The sequence below is a fragment of the Chamaea fasciata genome, unplaced genomic scaffold, assembly GCF_029207755.1.
Source record: "Chamaea fasciata isolate MVZ Bird 193981 ecotype frontalis unplaced genomic scaffold, bChaFas1.0.hap1 SCAF_11, whole genome shotgun sequence".
NCBI lineage: Eukaryota > Metazoa > Chordata > Aves > Passeriformes > Sylviidae > Chamaea > Chamaea fasciata.
This window is the reverse complement of record NW_027094096.1, coordinates 24,308,914-24,327,468: the sequence shown is the minus strand read 5'-3', so window position 1 is coordinate 24,327,468 and position 18,555 is coordinate 24,308,914. Positions and strand designations below refer to the sequence as shown.

The following is an 18,555-nucleotide window of genomic DNA, read 5'->3' as shown; positions in this document are numbered from 1 at the left end:
GACTGTCACTTCCAGCAGGCTACTGGTGCTACGGGAACACTTGGCATTTCCATACTGTCCTGCTTTGCATCTTCAAAGCACTGGGGAGAGATGAGCTATTCACCATGGAGCTCATCTGAGGCAAATGAGATAATATGATCCTGTGGAAGAAATGGGAAACCCAAGAGGGAATGGGGGAATTTGTTACTGGATACGTTTGCCAAAGCAACTGAGTGTGCAGTGTCAGGGCTGCCCGCTCCCAGTATAAGCAAAGACTCTGTGGTTTGCTGGACGCAGGGAGCTGAGAGCCCAGGAGGTCTTTCCTGTTAGTCCTGCGTCTGCTGAAATATCTTCTCGATCTTTTTCTGACTAGCTGGGCTTGGAAAACTCCGGGCTTTGCTGGCCAAAAACTCCCCACTGGTTTCTGTGCCTGTGGTATCTGCCTGTGTGGAGCTTTGGCTTGCATGGAACTCTCCAAACATGAGACATGGGCTGTCTCTTGGTTCTTGAGAGTTCCAGAAGTTTCCCCTATGAGTTCAACAGTGCAGATGGATGTAATCCATTTTGCTCATTTTCCTACAAAGAAAAGGGAAAAGGGGCGAACAGAGTGAGGTATTGCTCTGTGTCCAAGTGAAGGGAGTAGCAAAGTGCTTTTGGCTGAGGTTGAAAATATGTGTTAAAGAGAGAACAGGCACCTCCCAGCAACACTATGGACCACCAGCATGGGAGAGAGGCAAGAGTGGAAAGCTCTTAGACAGTGTTAAAAACCTCCAAGCACTGAATCACAGAGAACTCACCCTTCAGAGGCGTGCTAGGTAAAATACGGCCAGACAAACACCCTTGGTGGAGTTTCCAAATTACACGAGGAACGATTTTATAGGAAAGAGGTGACAACATCCTAGATTTGCCAGATTTCTGCAAACACTTTTCCTTTTTAAACAAGTCTCCTGATTGCTCAGCAAAACTCTGAGCTCTAATATTTGGGATTTGGACTTTTAACTTCTCTGAATGTTTTCCTTTTTCACAATTTTTTTTTTTTGGTAATAACATGGGAAAGAAAATCAAACATCTCTGAAAAATGGGAGGGAAAATTGGGGGGGAAGAGTGGAGAGGAAATGAAGGATTTTCAGGGGAAGCTAACTTCTGTTTTGCAAGCACTTTCCTGCAGCAGAGGATGCAGACAGGGCATGGGGAGGGAGCTGTGGCCGCTGGCTCTGAGGCCGTGCAGCATCTTAAGCTGAGCTGAAGCACATGAAGCCTGTGAAGATGGAGGAGCTGGGCCCCCATTTTATCTCTGTGTAGATGTCTTGGCTGCAAAAACCCTGGTGTTTCCCCTTGTCCTCTTATGCAAAGGCCAAGAAAAATAATTGCTACAGATTCTTGTAGCTCCTTGCACTGATGGATGCCACGCTTCCTAGAAAAACAAACGATCTTAGAAAGGTAACTGAGAATTTAGCTGTACTCAATGGGTGTAGTTTCCTTTTGCCTCCATCCTTGTTTGAAGTCATCCTACCATGGAGTTTGGGGCTTGCTGTAGGGCAGCAAGTAGCTTTTTCCCATTTGTGCTTGGATGCCTGCAGTAAATGGTGTCAGTTCCATGGGCAAACCTTATCTGCATCACCACTGAAATGAACATTTTGGTAAACTCAGACAAAAGTCTCACTGGAATTAAGAGAAATCCTGTTTGTTGGGACAGGCCAGCCTTCTGAAATGGGGCAGGAAACACAAATATATTTTATCAACCATGAGTATCTTGTTGAGATTAAGCATTAATTAGTGTTTATTTAAAATATGTGGCTGGCACAGGTAGAATTATGTCAGAAAAAACTGTGGAATTGCTTTGAGGAATGAGCAGGGTACGGAACAAATTGGTGGTGGAGATAATGTAGATAAATCCAGTTCAGAATGGTTTTTTTTGGAAAAAAATGAAACAAAGATTTTTGTTCATCACATTCTGAAAATGTGTGGGTTTTTTGAGTGACATATCAATGAGAAGAACTTGTCAAAGTGTGCCAGCCAAAGCTCTGGGTTACATGGAGACAAATGGGAAAAAAAAATTCATTCAAGTTTTAGAGTAATCCCACCCAAACCAGCGCTGTCATACAGGAATAAATGTGTACACACATGTGATGAAATAAAACTGTTCCAAAGGGGTGTTTTGGTAAAAATTAAAAAAAATATAGTGAATATAAACATGTACCGATGTCCCAGAATGCTGCAAAATACACCTGATACGAAATATAGTTGCTCTTTAGATTCATGATTTTCCAATCAGCTAAGTACATCCTGCATGTTACTGGGTGACCTTCTGCTGAGGAGTTGCTTGCAGGAAAAATTGTGGCCTTGTATCTCCTCGGAAACAAATGCTGGAAGCCAGTCTTGCCAGACCTTGAGTTTTTGAAGTGGACAGTATTGTAGGATTAATTATCCGATACTTTTCCTGATTAGTGTATTTGTTATGAGTACTTCTGTTAGTGCTTCAAGGACTTAACTACAGTGTATCACAGTGTCACTCGAGTATAATTAATACTCTCTCACTGTAATTGCTTAATTAAAAAGCTGTCTGGCTGCTGGTGCGAAACTCTGCTCTGCGGCAGCTCGGTTTTCCCAAAGCAACTCCCCAAAAGTCCATCCCTCCCTGGAATACTTGGGCATAGCTCAGGAGCAGGTACATCCTTTTCTGCTAATCTCTCAGATCTTGCTCTTTTATCCCTAGCATTTTGGGAATGTCCTGCAAAAGGCCAGGGCTTGGACTTGATGATTCTTGCAGGTCCCTTCCAACTCAGGATATTCTGAGCTGCTTTCTCCCCACTGGTCTGTATTCCCTCCTCTTCTCAGGTTGAGTGCAGTCTCTTTGGGATTGGGACAGTGCAGGTCCCCTCTGCAGTGTCTCCCCCAGGGTGTTTTTGCCCTGATGGTGTGAGAGAGAGGATGGGGTCACTGAGGTGTCACTGGTTCATTCTTTTTAAGCTCCTGGTGCTTAGAGTGAGTATCGCTCAGCTCCTCAAAGCAGATGGATGGGTGTTTGCAGGCTAGTGCTGAAGTGCCTGCTGGCAGGAAGGGGTTAAATTCCTTTTTATTCATAATGTGCTTTTGAAACAAAACTTCATGACCTGGCTTTTTTTCCCTATCCTTTTTTTTTTTTTTTTTTTCTTTTCAAGTGATTACACTTTGCCGCATTATAAGGGAGCGAATGCATTTGTGTCTCAGGACCGTACTCTACCGGATACTGACATGTTCAACATCTCCTGTGGCTTACCAAACACATCAGGGATGTGGACCTCCCTCTGTTTTCTCATTATGCCAAATAATGAAATGTGGAAATAATTCTAATCCTTTCTTCTGGTTGTGCTGTACCTCTGAAAATATGATAAACTCAATCCAATTAAAAGTCATTACCTCTACAAGGCTCAGTCTCTATCTATAACCTTTGTTTTATAATTCACTCTGTTATCTGTCTTCATTATAATTTGGTAGAATAGTCATCTTTTATTACTGCTTTCTGCTGGAAAGAGGCATGTGATTTGCAGTGCTACTTTGTGACACATCTCAGTGTAAAACAGCAAAGGTCTACTAATGAGTAAAATGAAGTTCAGTTACACTGATTTATCACATCGAGATAAAGTTTCATTTATGTTGATTATAACACTGTAGGTTTAAGTGATTGTTTTGATTTAAAAATGTTCTTTTACAGCAATAGTTTTTCACTGTGTAAGGGACTGTTCAAGTGCATTACCTTTTCTGTTTTACCCCAGCTGATACAGATTTAGTTGAATTTTGCTCCTAATCGGTATTTTCTGTGTATGAGTGGCTGGTCTCACTAATTCACGTTTAACCTTCTTGTCCTTAGTTTTGTTCTGAGCTGGTTGGCTTCTTGTGCCGTGTCAGAGTGAGAATAAATGTCGTGTTTACCATTATGGCAATCAAACAATGAACCAAAGCTGGTTCCCCTAATCCATTTTTCCTCCCTTAGCAGTGACCAGTACTCAGGGCTAAAAATTTCAAGTCAGATTTTCCACCCCGCCCTTGGGTCTACTCCATATAGAGAGTCGTGAAGGGCATTAGTGAGCATGTGTTAGCTGCTGCAGCTCCCCTCAGTTGAAATATCTTACCAAGATACAAATTTAAGCTATTAGTTAGAGTTTCAGCACGCTTTAGGCTGCCTCCCAGCCCGTGTGGATCTCTCCAGACTCCTTGCTAGCTGCAGATCTGGCTCTCAGTATATCAAATCCTACAGCTGGCATTTCCCTCTTCTCTTACCCCCCACTCTGTGTAACCCAGGAAAGGTTTTGAAAGTCAAATATATATTTATTCCATTGAGGAAACTTTATCAACCAGCACCAAAGTTTATTGGCACTAGCTAGTGATATAATGGGTAGTTTAAACCCTGCTAACTGCGAATAATTTTTCAGCCATGTTTATGATTGCAGTAGGCTCTAACAGACCAGAAGTACAGATAACATAAATATTTCTACCAGGGATGATTGTACTGGAACTATAAATAAAAATTAGACTTAACTTGTAAATAAATTCAGTGCGTGCCAGCCAACATTTATAAACCTTTGTTGCTGCATGTAGTACAGTAATTTATATGGAAAAGTGCACAGGAACACAAGCGGCCAAATTTTACTCTTCAGTTATGCAGGTGCAGCTTTCCCCCCCACATCAAGGAGAGCAGCTCCTGTGCAAATGAAAGTCGAATTTGACCCACAGTCTCTCAGTGCTGGACCCTAATTAAAAGCCAGCGTCTGGTCCCCATCAGATGCTTTTGACTGTGTTGCTCAATTAGACATGAATGACACTAGACAGAGCACCAAATGCTACTAGTTATTGTAGGGGCTGATGGTGAGAATTGCCAGAGACCACAGGCAGGTCCCTACACAGTTACTGTATTATAACTTTGCTGGTCTAGTACCAACACTTGGCAATGCTGAAATTATCCTCTCTTAAAGACCTGAAGCTTTAGAGAGCGTTCGGCTTCTTTTCTCATTTGTCTGGGGACGGATTTCTCCCGAGTGCTTGGTGCTCATCAGGAACTCCCTTCTGCTGGCAGTGTGAGCCTCTCGTTTCAGGGTTGTTTTCTGCAGACACTGTGATTTGAGAAGCAAAGGCTGCTTCCCACACAGGAAGGGTTTTTAATGCGAATTATCTGCTCTGTTCTTGCTGATGTGCACCTTGCCATGAGGCACAGACTGAGGCCACCCGATGTCTTTGGCACGGGGTGCTCCAGAGGTGGCCCCGGCTGAGCTCTCTTTGCATTTCGTGTAGATACTGCTGCCCAAGGTGCAGCACCATGAGGAGCTGGTGATTTGTGTATTTCAGCCCCAAAGCCGTGCTCGGGCCTCCTCGAGCTGTCTTTTCCCCCTGCCTTTGTCCGCTCAGCTTTTCCTACAACTCCCTCTTCTGCCGGCACGCAGAAGGTCTGCTCGCTGTGGCTCAGGGCTGAGGTGTGGGAGCTCTGCTGGGAGAATGCCCTCTGTGATCAGCAGTGTCACGAGCATGAAGGCAAGGCTGAAATCTGGGCACCACATTTTCCTCTCATTTTGTTACATTAGTGTCAATCTGAAGAAATTTGAGTAATTTTGGTTAACTCCAGGACAGAGGCTGATCTCTTTTATTCCTTGGTGGAAGTCTAAAGTAATTACTTTAGATTTAACAGTTGTGTAAGAGAAATCAGAATCTGGCCTTTGGGGCCACCACACGGGTGCTTTGGTCCCCCGTGCTCTCGTTGCATGTGTGGTTTTTGGGGTTGGACCTTTTGAGTGAGTTTTGGACAGCTTTGGTTTTCTCATGCTTGTATTAGGGTCAAGTAATACAAATATGCAAAATCCCCATGTGTTTGAAGGCTAATGGTTGTGAAAGTATTTTTCCTTGGTAATTGAAGTAATGATTCAGAACAGCTTCAAGTGCTGTGTTTATCTCTAAACGTGCTTGTAATCTCTTTTGTTGTACAATGGAACTTGCCATTTGTAAAAGAGTGTTTCTCTCCCATGTTTTATGATTTTCACCTAACTGGGAATTTCTGGCCCTAGTCTGGTTAGAATCTAATCTCACTTGATTAGGTCTAGCCAGTGCTTTTCACAATGGGGTCCTGCCTGGGGTACCAGACTGTGTTACAATACAAATAATAATAAATAACCGTGAATAGGTCCAGATGCACAGAACAGTTCTGTGAAAAAGGGAGCAGCACAAACCAGTTTCAGGTATGTTGACTGATAAAGGGTTCAAGTAGAGTAATGTCGCCCTTGGCTGGAGTCCTTCCTGTGCCTGGAGATAGTAATCCAATCTCTAAATGTTTCTAAAGCTAAGGATCCCTCTTCTCATCTCCTCTGGCCCCCTCTGAGCTGTGCCTACCTCGTGTGGACAGTCAGGTGGCTCCCATTTTGTTCACTGGCTAAGAACTCCTTTTGAAGCTAATGGGCTTTTTTCTCCTAATTTTCTGCTTTTCTTGACCTCCTGTGTTCTAGACTGATGTAGATAGATTTTGTAATCAATCAGTCTCTGCCTGTAACAGGTTATGTTTTTTTTCTTTAATAATTGTTCAAACAGAAATTCAGATAAAGGTGTCCATTTGTATGCAACAGGAAATGCCTGTCTCCTTTTCAGATAGCCCTGCAAATACTCTAGGCTGATTTCCTCTGTTCTGAACGGTGATATTAGGTCAAGCAAACATAAATGCTCACCCGTCTCCTTCAAGGATCCGATTTAGGAGTTCGTGGTACATTCAGGTCTGCCATCACCTCCTGCAGAAGGAATTCACCTGATCCTACCATGCAAAAGCCGTCATTAATGCATCCTGGCTGAAGGCTTGTACAAGGCAGGGTCTACAGAGCTAGTCGAGCTCAAAGCTCCGGACACGTGATGGAATTCTCCCATCAAATAGAGTTGTGTCCTCGTGGTGTCTGGTCTTTGGGACCAGGGGTCACCTCACCTTTGAGAAGCTGCAGGCATAAAACTGTGTGGCTCTTCTCACTGCAAAGAGCCACTCTGACATTTATCTCAGCTCTTGCTTTACCCTGTTCAGAAGGTGATGGCATTTTGAATTAGGCTCTCTAGATGCCTTTGCTTTCAGCCTGCCTCTTTCCTCTGGAATAACCCAGCTTATGATTAAATCACTGGTGGGCAAGTGCATGAATCCAAGTGCAGAGAACTGCATTTATGTGCTAGAGTGTTTAGCAGTCAGTAGTCACTTTGGGAATGTATCTCCTTAGGCACAAATAACCTGAGGAAAGGAAGAACAGCATTCCCTATGGATATGTTTCTGTTAGCTACGACTGGCTTTGGCCATGGAGATCTGGGTGAAGCCTTGATCCCAGGGAGACTTTGTGAGAAGTTTGAGTTTAAGGCTGCCCTGAAACACAGATAAGTGCGCCAGGCCAGCATGTCTGCTCACTGTGAGGTGCCATGGAGTGGCATGTCAGCTGCAGCCAGGCACAGCCCTGCCGAGCGTGAGGCCCGTCACATCTCTGATGGCAGCACTTGGCTGTGTTCAACCTGTGCCTCGGCCATCAGCACCTCTTACCTAATTGCTCTTGGAGAGGAAACCTGGGCTGAACTAAGAAACATCCTAATGGAAGGAAGTCCTCTCCTCCTCCTAGCCATGCACAGGAGGCCTCTCTTGGTCTTGGAATGACCCCAGGCCTTGGCACGTTGTGCTCCCGTCCTCATCAGGCACATCCCCAGCCACGTGGGCTCTTTCCTGCTGGTGGGCAAGGTTGTGACAAAAGTGCAAACACAGGTGTCCACCCTGGCCTTTTAGTAGCAATTAACCTTTACTCCTGGGTTTCCTTTGAAGCTTGCTCATGTTTTTATTGTAAAATAGTGGTGAAGAATTTCATGGAGAATAATATCTAAGCTTCCAAGCTTCCACATAACATAATCTCATCTGTTCCCTTATCAGCGGCCTCATTTTTTATTTCACCCCGTTTGCGGTGGGGCTAATTATTGGAATTTGAAGAGGCCATCTTGGATTTCAAAACTGGAGTGCTATCTGTGTGAACAATTTGCAGTTCACTGTGAAAATGATGCTTATCAGCACCGTCCCTGTGTCTAATTCTAACTTTACAAAGGTTTTATGTCAGTCAACATCCTACGGTTTTGCTGGCAATCCCTCTGATCCATGTGGGTGTAAATTTTAAGAAAAATGGTCATACACCCTTTGAACACTAAGACCAGAACCTTGGTTCATGTACATTGATTTTAATAGAGTTGTTTCTATCATAAATTTCACAAATATGTCTTAAGGGTCTTCCCATCTCTTGGTCAGTCATAATTCTAATCTGTGTCCATTTTGAGGCTTAAAAAATATTTTTTTTGCTTGAATACATTGCTATTTCAGGCAAAGGACTATTTCAGCAATCCATTTTACCCACACTTAGAGCTTTGGGGCATAGAGGCATATTATACTTTCCAGAGCTTTCAAGCTGAAAGCCCGTGTTTAACAACGACATCGGGTGTGGCTGCTGGAAATCAAAGGAGGCACAGTAGACCCAGCAAACGGACTTGTCTCCTTGCCAGGCTTCCAGAGGCCAATTTATCAGCTGCAGGTTTGACCCTATATGGCTAAAAACGAGCGTAGCCAGAATGACTGAGATAAGTATAACTGAGGCCTTTGAGTCTGCGAGAGAGAAATTAAACTGGACTGTCCCTGGGGAAGACGAAACATCTGTAAAGCTGTGCTTGCTAAATGTTTAAGGCTCAGCTTGTGCTGGCTTGTGGGCAGGCACTGCTGGCAAGTGGAGCTAAGGAAGGTGGCCCTTCGGGACAGGCACAGAGCAGGTCATTACTTGCTGTGACTTAAATTGTTTGGCTGAGATACTCTTATTTGTGAAGGAGAGTTGACTGTGGGACACAGAGAGCCTTGGTTTTACAGGATACTGCTTGGCAGGACAGGGAGAACAGCAGTGACTGTGGGAGATGGGCTTTTTAAGGAGTTTGAGTGTCAGGCACCCAGCTGTCATGGAAAATCAGTGGGATTTAGATGCCTGAAGTTTTTACCCTGGGCCCCCCTCTTCCAGTGAGCCATGTGCTTATCATCATCCAGATCACTTTCTTTGTGTGATTTCTCTTCCTGTACCCCATGTGCATACATGGGTTAGGGTGTTTTTTTTTTTTTTTTTGTTTTTTGTTTTTTGTTTTTTTTTTTTTTTTTTTTTACCCCCGTTTCAAAAACAGCTGAAGTATTTTAGGCAGGACTGCAATCTAAACAGTTGGGGGAAGACATCTGAATGGGAGCACGCCTGCCCTGAGTGGATGCAGCACTGTTGCTGGCCTGCAAAGTCAGGGAGCACGTTCAAGTTTTGGGGGATGCTCAGAAGGTGTGGATGGACCTCTGTCACCTGTCCCACCACACTGGAGCACGGCTGTGTTTGGGGGCAGCAGCAGTGCCATGGTGTAACAGATTGCTGCTGAAGGGGTTGTCTCAGTGCAGGGAAAAGTGAGTGGTGGCATCTTTGGAGCTGTGTCTCCATCCTTTCCATGCCCTCTTTCCTGTCCTTTGGAGTCCCAGATAAGTGGTGCTGGGAGCAGCAAGGAAGGTATGGCATGGGCTCATACGTGGTAGGCCCAGAGCAAGCTCTCTGCACCAGTGCTTTCACAAGCCTTTGAGCATCATTGCCAAAGTCAGCTGTGACAGGTAGGATTTCTGAACCGTAAGCAATGGAAAATCCCTCACTGTGTCCTTCTCAGCTAAATGGTGGAGTCAGTCAGGATTTTCTACTTCTCAGAATGGCAGGTATTAGGAAAGTGACAAACTGATCAATATTGGGTTCAATTGTTAAAGTGCAGGCAGAGTCTGCCAAACTGGAGGCTGAGGGGATGGGTAGCTGAACTTTCCTGTGACATGTATGAGGTCATAGCCAGTGCCACATAAAAGAAAGAAAAACAGTTCATGGCTGTGAATAAATTGCTCACAGATGAAGAATCCAGTTTGCCAGTCCTGTGATGGGAGCAATCTATTCCAATGATTTGTTATGTCCCAGTGTTTGTCTTAGGCAGTACCAGAAGCATGAAAGTACAGATATAAACCCGTGAGATAATATGTAACAAAGATGTGAGAGACAATGGGCTATGACCAGATTTCAGTGGAAAAGGCATACGGTGCTAATCTACCATGGATAGTTTCTTAAATGAGCAAGAAATTGAAAGAACATTTTAAAGTTTCCTGTTTCTTCACTGAAACAGAGTCATTCTGAAAGCCAAACCCAGTGTAACACTTTCATTTCTGGGCCAACCATATTATGCAAATATCCTCAAGCTCAGGTTTTAAATGCTTGATGTCTCAGTTTCAGTCCTTGGAGAACAGTATTCCTACCTCCTATTTGAATTAAGCGGAATGAGTTCTGGTGTGTGTAAAAACCCAAGAACATGAATAAGTTAAATGGATATAAATAGTGAAGAAGGTTTTGTTTTGTTTTTTTTTTTTTTTTTTTTTGTTAGTTTTGTTATTTTGCTCCTTTCACATGTGGTGTTGGGTTGAACACTGTATTGCTGGTGCAGCTAAAGCCCCTGCTGCAGCAATTCAAAGTTTCTGACTAAAAGGAATCTATAATCAGTCTTACATTTTAGGTTGTCAAAAATAGTGAGGGGATTTTTTTGTGTCTTTTTTTTTTTTTTTTTTTTTTTTTTTTTTTTTTTGGTTGTTGTTGTTGTTGGCTAAGCCCCAGAGATCTTTTTTTATTTTTTTTTTTTAATGCGTTTTGGCTCTGCCCCAGGATTTTTTGCAACCATAAGAAGAGAAGGTTCATGTTCTCTATAAGGTGGTGTTTGGATCCTGAACTTATTTTAGACCATTGCATTTCTTCGAGGTCAATGGTAAGACACTGATTTACATCAACTGAAGCTCTTGCCAAGAGTTGTGTGGTAGGCTGGATCCTTTCTCCGAAGACTAATTGGAGGCCATCAAACTTAATTTTGGCTACTTTAGGTTCAATCTGTCTCTCTGCAAGGCCAGTGAAGCTTTCCTGCTTTTCACTTCTCTTAGATTTCAGTTGTAACATATAATGCTGGCTTTCAATTGTAGTTTCAAAGCATGTGTGGGGTGCAGTGCTGGATCCAGACCTGGCTGGACAATGGGCTGTGCCTGCCTTTACATCTGTGTGCAATTCCCTCGCCTGTGTTCAATGATGCAAACCACTTTTGATGTCAGGAATACTGAGAAACTCCGTGTTACCCCCAGGCCTACACTAGAGAAAAGACTCAGCTCCATCCAGGGTGAGGCTCCGCTGCAGGTTTAGTGGTTGGTGAAGTCTCCCAAAGTGTCCCTTCCATTCCATGTGCAGGCTGAAAGGGTTTCATGTGCAAAATCTGTCAGGGTGTTTCAAACCCTACTGTTTGGCTTTCTTTTCCAGGTGATGAATGTTTGTATGAGAGCTTTCCAGAACTTCCACTGGGGGAGGTGCCAGAAGCTGATGGAGAGGCTGCAAATGTCCAGTGTCCAACATCCATCAGCATCCAAGAGCCGTCTTCTCCAGCGACCTCCAGCGAAGCTTTCACACCCAAGGAGAGCTCTCCTTACAAGGCTCCAATATACATTCCTGACGACATTCCCATTCCTTCAGAGTTTGAGCTCCGAGAATCCAACATTCCTGGGGCAGGATTAGGGATATGGACCAAAAGGAAGATTGAAGCAGGGGAGAAATTTGGCCCTTTTGTAGGCGAGCAGCGGCCACACCTGAAAGATCCCTGTTATGGCTGGGAGGTAAGATGCTGTACATTCTTTCAGTCTGTTGAGTTCCTGTGTGTCTATATATAAACACAGAAATATTTGCAGAATTCGAGTCTCATCCTGCAGCAGCCAAAGCATATTTATGTGCACAAACTGCTTTGCGGCCTTTTGGGCTTTTCTGGATGGAGACGAGTGTGAATTGAAAAAGAAAAACAGTCAGAAATTAATATCGCTCTTCATGCATGAAATCTGTCTGGGTGGATATTGGCAGGTGATGCTGCTTTTGAGGAAAGTGAGGAAAAAGTCTTGTTGGAGCATTTCTACACCATTTTTAATCAGGTCTTGGATAGTCCTGCATTATGTCTCTGGGTGAGGGATTTGCAAAATCACTGCATTATCGGTCTGAAAGGAAACTGAATGCTGCTTTCAGGGTTGTGAGTTGCCACATTCTGTCAACAATGATTAAAACAGCCCTTAAGTCTAGTGTTGTATGGCTAAACTTGCTATTGAACAACTTTGTGCTACTAGGGGGCTTCAAAATCTGGGGGGTTGATCCTGCTTCCATTTAACTTTATGGGAATTCTGCCGTTCATTTGGTGAAGTAGGTTTGGATGCTGGTGCCATACCCAGCACACATGGGAATGGTGTGGTTCATGTTGCTTCTGCAGATGCTTTGGGATATCCTTTTCCTGAAGGAGTTCATGGACTCCTTTGGTGAGTATAGGTGTTGGATCCTGCTTTCCCTGCCTTCAGGGACAACATTTCCCTCACTGTGGTATCACTGAGGATCTGTCTGAGCTCCTGGTCCATGGTCAGGTCAGGGATTCAAACATCAAGTGGTGCTGCTGTTGTGTTATGATGTAACAAATGTTCCTGCATGGTTTTATTCATCGTTTTAACAATGTGCTGTAGGAACGGAGCACAATCTCTGCTTTCCATCTGCATGTTTCCTTTGGTTTCTGATAAGAGGAGCCATGCAGGGTTTGCATGGCTCTCCAGGGGCACGCCTGACCTCTGGAGAGATGGGAGTTCATTTTCCCAGGAAAAATGCAGTTTCGTTGTGGAGCACAGCCTTGCAGATATGGTGGAAAATGGAAGCTTGATTTGCTCTTAACCGTCCGTAAACTCTTGGGGAGTTCATCACGAACTTTCCATGCTGCTGTTTAAACTCTTGTGAGACCTGTGACAATGTGACAGAAGAGTGTCAGGAGAAATCATAGACTTGGCAGCACTCTATTGAGTTAACAGACTGTGATGCAATATAATTGCTGGTGAGAAATCTTGATTATTTGAAAAAGGCACCAGGAAACCATAAAATCTGACCTTTAACCACACCACAATTAAGCTCAAATATTGATAACAGTAATTAAAGCAAAACTCTTGATACATGGCTGTACTTGCAGGTTTAACATTATCCCGAAATTCGTGTATTTTAGACTGGACACTCAAGCGGTGTAGGACAGGATAATCCTACTAGGATTGAGGGAAACCCATACAGCTTTTCACACCCTTAGATACTGGCAATATGCTAAAACATTAGAGACTGGTTTTCCTGCTTGAAATATTTCAGATTTTGGGGTCTGTGATATTCAGACAAGAAAAGAATATCTTGATAGTGCTGGACGCCCAGCTGGCAGCTTGAATCCCTTTCAAGCTGCAGGACTCGTGCCATTTGAATAGTGTTATTTATTTAGGACAGCTGGGGCAAGCTATTCAAAAGTGTTGGAGCAAAATCATACAAAATCAACAGTCAAGTCCCTCTGCAATTTGGTCACTCACCCAGAAGTATTCTGTGGTGCTTAGAGGGACTTGAAACGGAATATTTTCCCAGCAAGTGGGTTAAATACATTTACTGTAGTTGAAGAGAAATGAAGGAATTCTGGTTACCAGAGTTAATACAGTGAGTAAAATGGCACATAGTGATGGTTGGGGCTAAAGGAGAGATGTGGGGGAACCTGGTAGTGCTGGAGAGAACTTCAGTGACGCTTATTCCACCCCAGATGCTCACCATCACACTCCTCAGGAATCCGCCACTTCCTTGGCTTGTGCTTTGGATATTAAAAGGGGAAGAAGCTGATGCTGGTGTGTGGGCTCAGGCAGTGCTAGAGGCAGTGTGGGATGGTGAGGAAAACTATCATTTACTGAGGTTTAAGTACGGTCTTGGAATTTAAGCTTTTCTGGTGCTGTTGTTTTTTGCTTAAATGCGCACTTTCGAGAAAGAAGGTGTATGTCCAGCCAGGTGCCATCAAGTCAGTTAACAAATGAGAATTCATTCCGCTGCTGCTGACAATCAAGGTGAAACTTCATTTCAATCTTAAATGGAGGAAGGATAGAACCAAAGTTTCTGTGTGGCGCTGGGTGTGGGTTTTAAGTGACTTTGTACCATGAGAGGTTTTGAAATCTTTCCACTTGTTGGATGAGTGGATTGTATTGATGCAGATTGTGACACAATACTCTCTTGTATTTGATTACCTGTAGTTCCCAGGATAGTCCATGCTGTTATAGAAGCCAGCTGGTGACTTCCAAAGGAGAAATGTCCCAACCTGCTCATGTTTCTCCTGGTCCCACAGGCCAAATAAAGTCTTTTGCGGTGTCCAGATGTACTCATTTCTTTGCTTCTTGTCTGCAGTGCTGTAAGAAATGCATAGTGGAGTTGCACCATTTGTGTATTTGTGTACTTACCCCTTGAATAGATTCCCCTCTGACTGCAGAGAGGATGATTAAGGTTCTAAAAAAATCAATCTTTGAATTTTTTCTGAGTTTAAGCTGGAACACTGAATGTACAATGGTGTTTGGCTTTCATAGATGATGAAGGAAGAGTGGGGTTTTTTTTGAGGAAAACAAACGTCAAAACAGTTTTGGAAGGAAAGATGGACATCTTTCTCAGCCTTTTTCTGATGCTGCACATATTATCCTTTTTGTTCTGAAACATTTGCTCTGTTTTTGCAGTTGTTTAGTACTTCTAGGTAGACTAAAATCTTACACTAGAAAATTTTAACCAAAAACCCTACATTCACCTTGGAGACAAGAGTTTACAGTTACACATAAATTTGGACTGTAACTACATTTTTGGAAAAGACATCTTTTTCCCTTGCAAAAGATGAAAACTTGTCATAGTTTTGGGTATTTCCAGCTGTGGGATACTTCTGACTTCCAGTTTTTGCGACTGATATCCATCTGAGTTGATACTGGGATTAGCCTGGGAGAGAAGTAGAAACTGGGGGAGCTGCTGCTGTTAAATTCGGCAGCCAGGCAGCTGATGATGAAGAAAAATTTTCTGCAGAAGGCTGAGGAATTTCATGGAGCCTGTTCCTACATTCCCCTATAGCAAGGCTCCCTATGGGATCAACGCAGAGCTCTGCCAGAGTGAGTCCAAGGAAACAATGTCTATTGTGTCCATTTATACAGTCCAGCCATAAAACACACTCCGGGACCAAAAGAATTTGTTGTGATATACTTGTGCTTGGGTCATGATTAGAGCGCTGTAGATCAGTTTAAATGAAAAGCCATAAATTTGAATTTTATCTCATTTTGCGGGGCTGGAGTTGAGCATTATCTAATCAGGTATTGGTTAGCTAAAGTACAAATCGAACAGGGGGTCACCGGACAAGGGGAAAGGTCGAGCTTTTTTGCAGTTTGTCACGGGGGTTTTAGTATTTGCCGGCAGCCCGAATATCCGAGGGGGTCGGGAGGCTGTTGCTTGGTGCTTGTTTGAAAAGGGAAAATTGACTGCTGCTTAATCAACAAAGAAAACAAGCTCTTAAGGGGATGGCAGTAATTTTTTTTTTTTTTAAACAAAAGTGAGGCAACACAAATTTAGTGATTTCATCGTGGTTCATGCCCTGCTATGAAAAACAACTGGGAGAGTATTTCAAAGCAAGGCTCTGGGTAGGTCGCCGAAGCACAAGCACCTACCTTCGACCAGGGGACAGCCAATATCCAAATTCAGGCCTCTTGCTGCTCGAGCAAACTCAAAGTCTCATTCATAAGAACAAATTCTTCACAGCTCTTTTGATCCTAAACTTTTATTTCTTTACTAGGAGGGCAAAACCAGGAGCAATAAACTCTAATAAATCAAGCCTGTCACAGAAGTAAAAAAAAAAAAAAAAATTTTAGAGCTTTATAAAGCAGCATATAATCTGTTTATAGAGCAGAGTATATTTTCCTGTCATGCCAGTGCGGCTGAAAAACAACTCATATTTGGTAGAGTATGCTTGAGCTGATGCTATTACTTCTAAATGGAAATTAGGAGACCATTTGGCTATTTATTTATGCCTCCTCTAACATTTTTCATGTGAGTCCTCAGAGAAAACTGCACAGCTTCCTAAAAATTGTTTTGGAGTACAAGCTTCCCACTAGTTTGTAGGGACTGGGATAGTTGCAGTTTGGAGCTTTAATTCTGCACTCTTTTGCTTTCTTTTAGCAGTTTTAAAAATCAAATTTATTTGACATTCTGGGGTTTAGGTGTACTATACATTGCTATGAAAATTAAATAATATGTTAAAAAAAAAGGTGCAGGCTTTTAGAGATGAAATCTAATGTATATGCTCCCAAATCTGGGTTGTAGCACCTAAACCAATAGCTTTGTTTTCTTAGCATCCAAAAACTTCTACTGTAATCAGTGGGAGTTACCAGCCAATTCCTATGTACAGATGTTAGCCCCTATTTTTACGTCCTCCTCTGGAAAAATCTATGTCAGAATGTTGAAAGCAGCGTTTGTTTCTTTTATTTTTAACAAAAACAGAGCAAAAAGTCTTGTCTTCTAAATAACTTCATGTGGAATTCACAGATCTTAAAAACTTGAGTTAAGCTATTCTTAATAAACAGTGACAGTGCTGAGGGAAATAACTCCCTTGTAGTCAGGAAAATCACTCTGGGAGAGAGCAGTAGATAATATTTTTTTTTTCAAAAAGAAAAATAGAAGGAACAAAGACTTCAGCACTTGTGAATATTTTTCTTTGGGACATGGAGCGTGTCCTAGTGCTGAATAAAAACCCCTTGGTTTTCTGCTGTTGTTTGACGCTTTCACACTGCCACCGTTCTGTGACTTTTACAGACCAAATCTTGGCTGTTTCTTGAATTGTTTTCAACAGCATTAGCATGCAAAACAGCACCACGCTCTGCCAGGTGGTTGGAAAGCAGGGAAGTATAACTCAGATTCCTTGCCTAGGTTCTTTCCCTTCATATGGATTGCAGCAGTATAGAGACTCCAGGGACTTTTGCAGAATTATTATTGAAGCAAAAGCAGAAACAAGGATGTGGGCTACCTAGTTATTTGGAATTAAAAAGGAATGATTTGTTTTATAGTGTGAGGTGGGGCTGCTTTTTGATCAATACTAGACCAAGCCAGCCTTGCAGAGAGCGTGTTCTCCCCCAGATCAACAGATCATCCACTCCTGGCAGCTGCAGGTGGGGGTGACATCCTTACCTTGTCTTCAGCACATAGGTGATGTTTTATCCCATTTGGAGCTCAGCTTAGCAAGGCATAGAGCACGCTGGCTGAGGTCCAATAAAGCACTTAGGCACGAGCTTATCATCAACAGGATTACCCAGGTGTTTGAGCTAAGCACGTGCTTAGCTGCCGTGCTGGGCTCTCTGTAAGGGACACAGTGTTCGGTGCACATGGGATGGAGTTCGCGCCGTGTGTCCTGCCTGGGCTGAGTGTGCACGAGGGTGCTTGAGACAGCCCCTCCAGAGCTGTGTACAAAAACGACACGGCTGCAAGTGTCACCAGCCTGAATTCTTCTGCTGTTTGCATCTTGTGGTGAGGCTGAGCCTGAGTCAGGCACGGCTGCAGCAAGGCAGGCAGATGCTGCTTCATGAGCAGAGCGTTGCCCTCGGAGTGGATGTCAGCACCTTACTCCAACCAGCTCCCTGGGCTTATCAGCAGCTTTCTCCCTGCCCGGAGAACACACAGTTTATAATTGCAAATGAGCAAATATTAGGTCCTTAAATAGCAAGATACAAGCAGGTGGACTTGTCATTTGGTTTGAATTAAATGTATTGACAGCAAAGGGGAGCTGTTGGTCCTTTGGGTTTTTCAGTGCGGGTGGAAGATGGTGTGGACAAGGGGGATCATTCAGCATTAGTCCATATTGTCTTTATTATTCCTTACTTCCACCCTTCAATTCCTCTAACTCTTTGATTAGTATGAATAAGCAGAGTCTTGCATGAGGTTGGTGGGATGTGACAAAGACCACAACCTTCCCTTGGTCAGGAAAAGCTGCTGCTCACCAGGAGGGGAGCACCAGATCTCCCTCCTGGGCTGGCCAGGGGAACTGTTCTCAGAAAACCTTCACTCTGATATCACACAAAGGAGCTGAGAGGCTGCAGTGGTTGCTGGAAGGGAGGTGCCACTCACCCCCAGGCACTGGGGCTGTGCTCAGGGGGCTGGTGAGGCTCTGAGCCAACCCAAGGTCAACGTGGCAACAGCATCAGGAAGAGGCTTTTAAGCCAGTGCAGGAGGCTGAGCAGCTGTTGGTGTGGCACAGCTGTAAAATCTCACAAAAGCTTTTGTCCCAATGAAACCTGGAATGGTGGTGTGTAGAATTCACTGTTCCTCCACCCACAGTGGATGCTCCACCGTGTCCTTGACCTTGAGGGCAGGAAATCGCACATTTCATGGCAGGGTCTAAAGCCGCAGAAACCTCTCTGTAGGTCTGTGAGTGTATTGCCCACAAAGCCACTGAGGTTTTAATTTAATCAGGAGGAGCATTAACTCCTGAGAGAAGCAGAGTGAAACCATAAGGGTCAAGTGGACTTAGAAGTAGGAAGGGGAGAAGGAAATTTTGTAACCTTCTTCAGAGCAGAACCGAGAGGATGATTCAGGAATTCGTATTTCTCTTCAGAACAAAGAGATTTTTATTTATTTAAACACCACCAAGGTAGGTTTTGAGTTTGGTAACATTCTG

The 18,555-nt window shown here is 43.5% G+C and overlaps 1 protein-coding gene across 4 annotated transcripts in view; it reads left to right on the top strand.

Annotated features, from left to right (window-relative positions):
* Positions 1 to 18,555, top strand: part of MECOM (MDS1 and EVI1 complex locus) — a 329,947-nt gene that overhangs the window by 135,645 nt on the left and 175,747 nt on the right. For all 4 annotated transcript variants that reach the window (XM_066193709.1, XM_066193707.1, XM_066193708.1 and 1 more), the window contains exon 2: positions 11,328 to 11,677. In XM_066193709.1, coding sequence (XP_066049806.1) covers positions 11,328 to 11,677 — 350 coding nt within the window. The remainder of the gene's footprint in view (positions 1 to 11,327; positions 11,678 to 18,555) is intronic.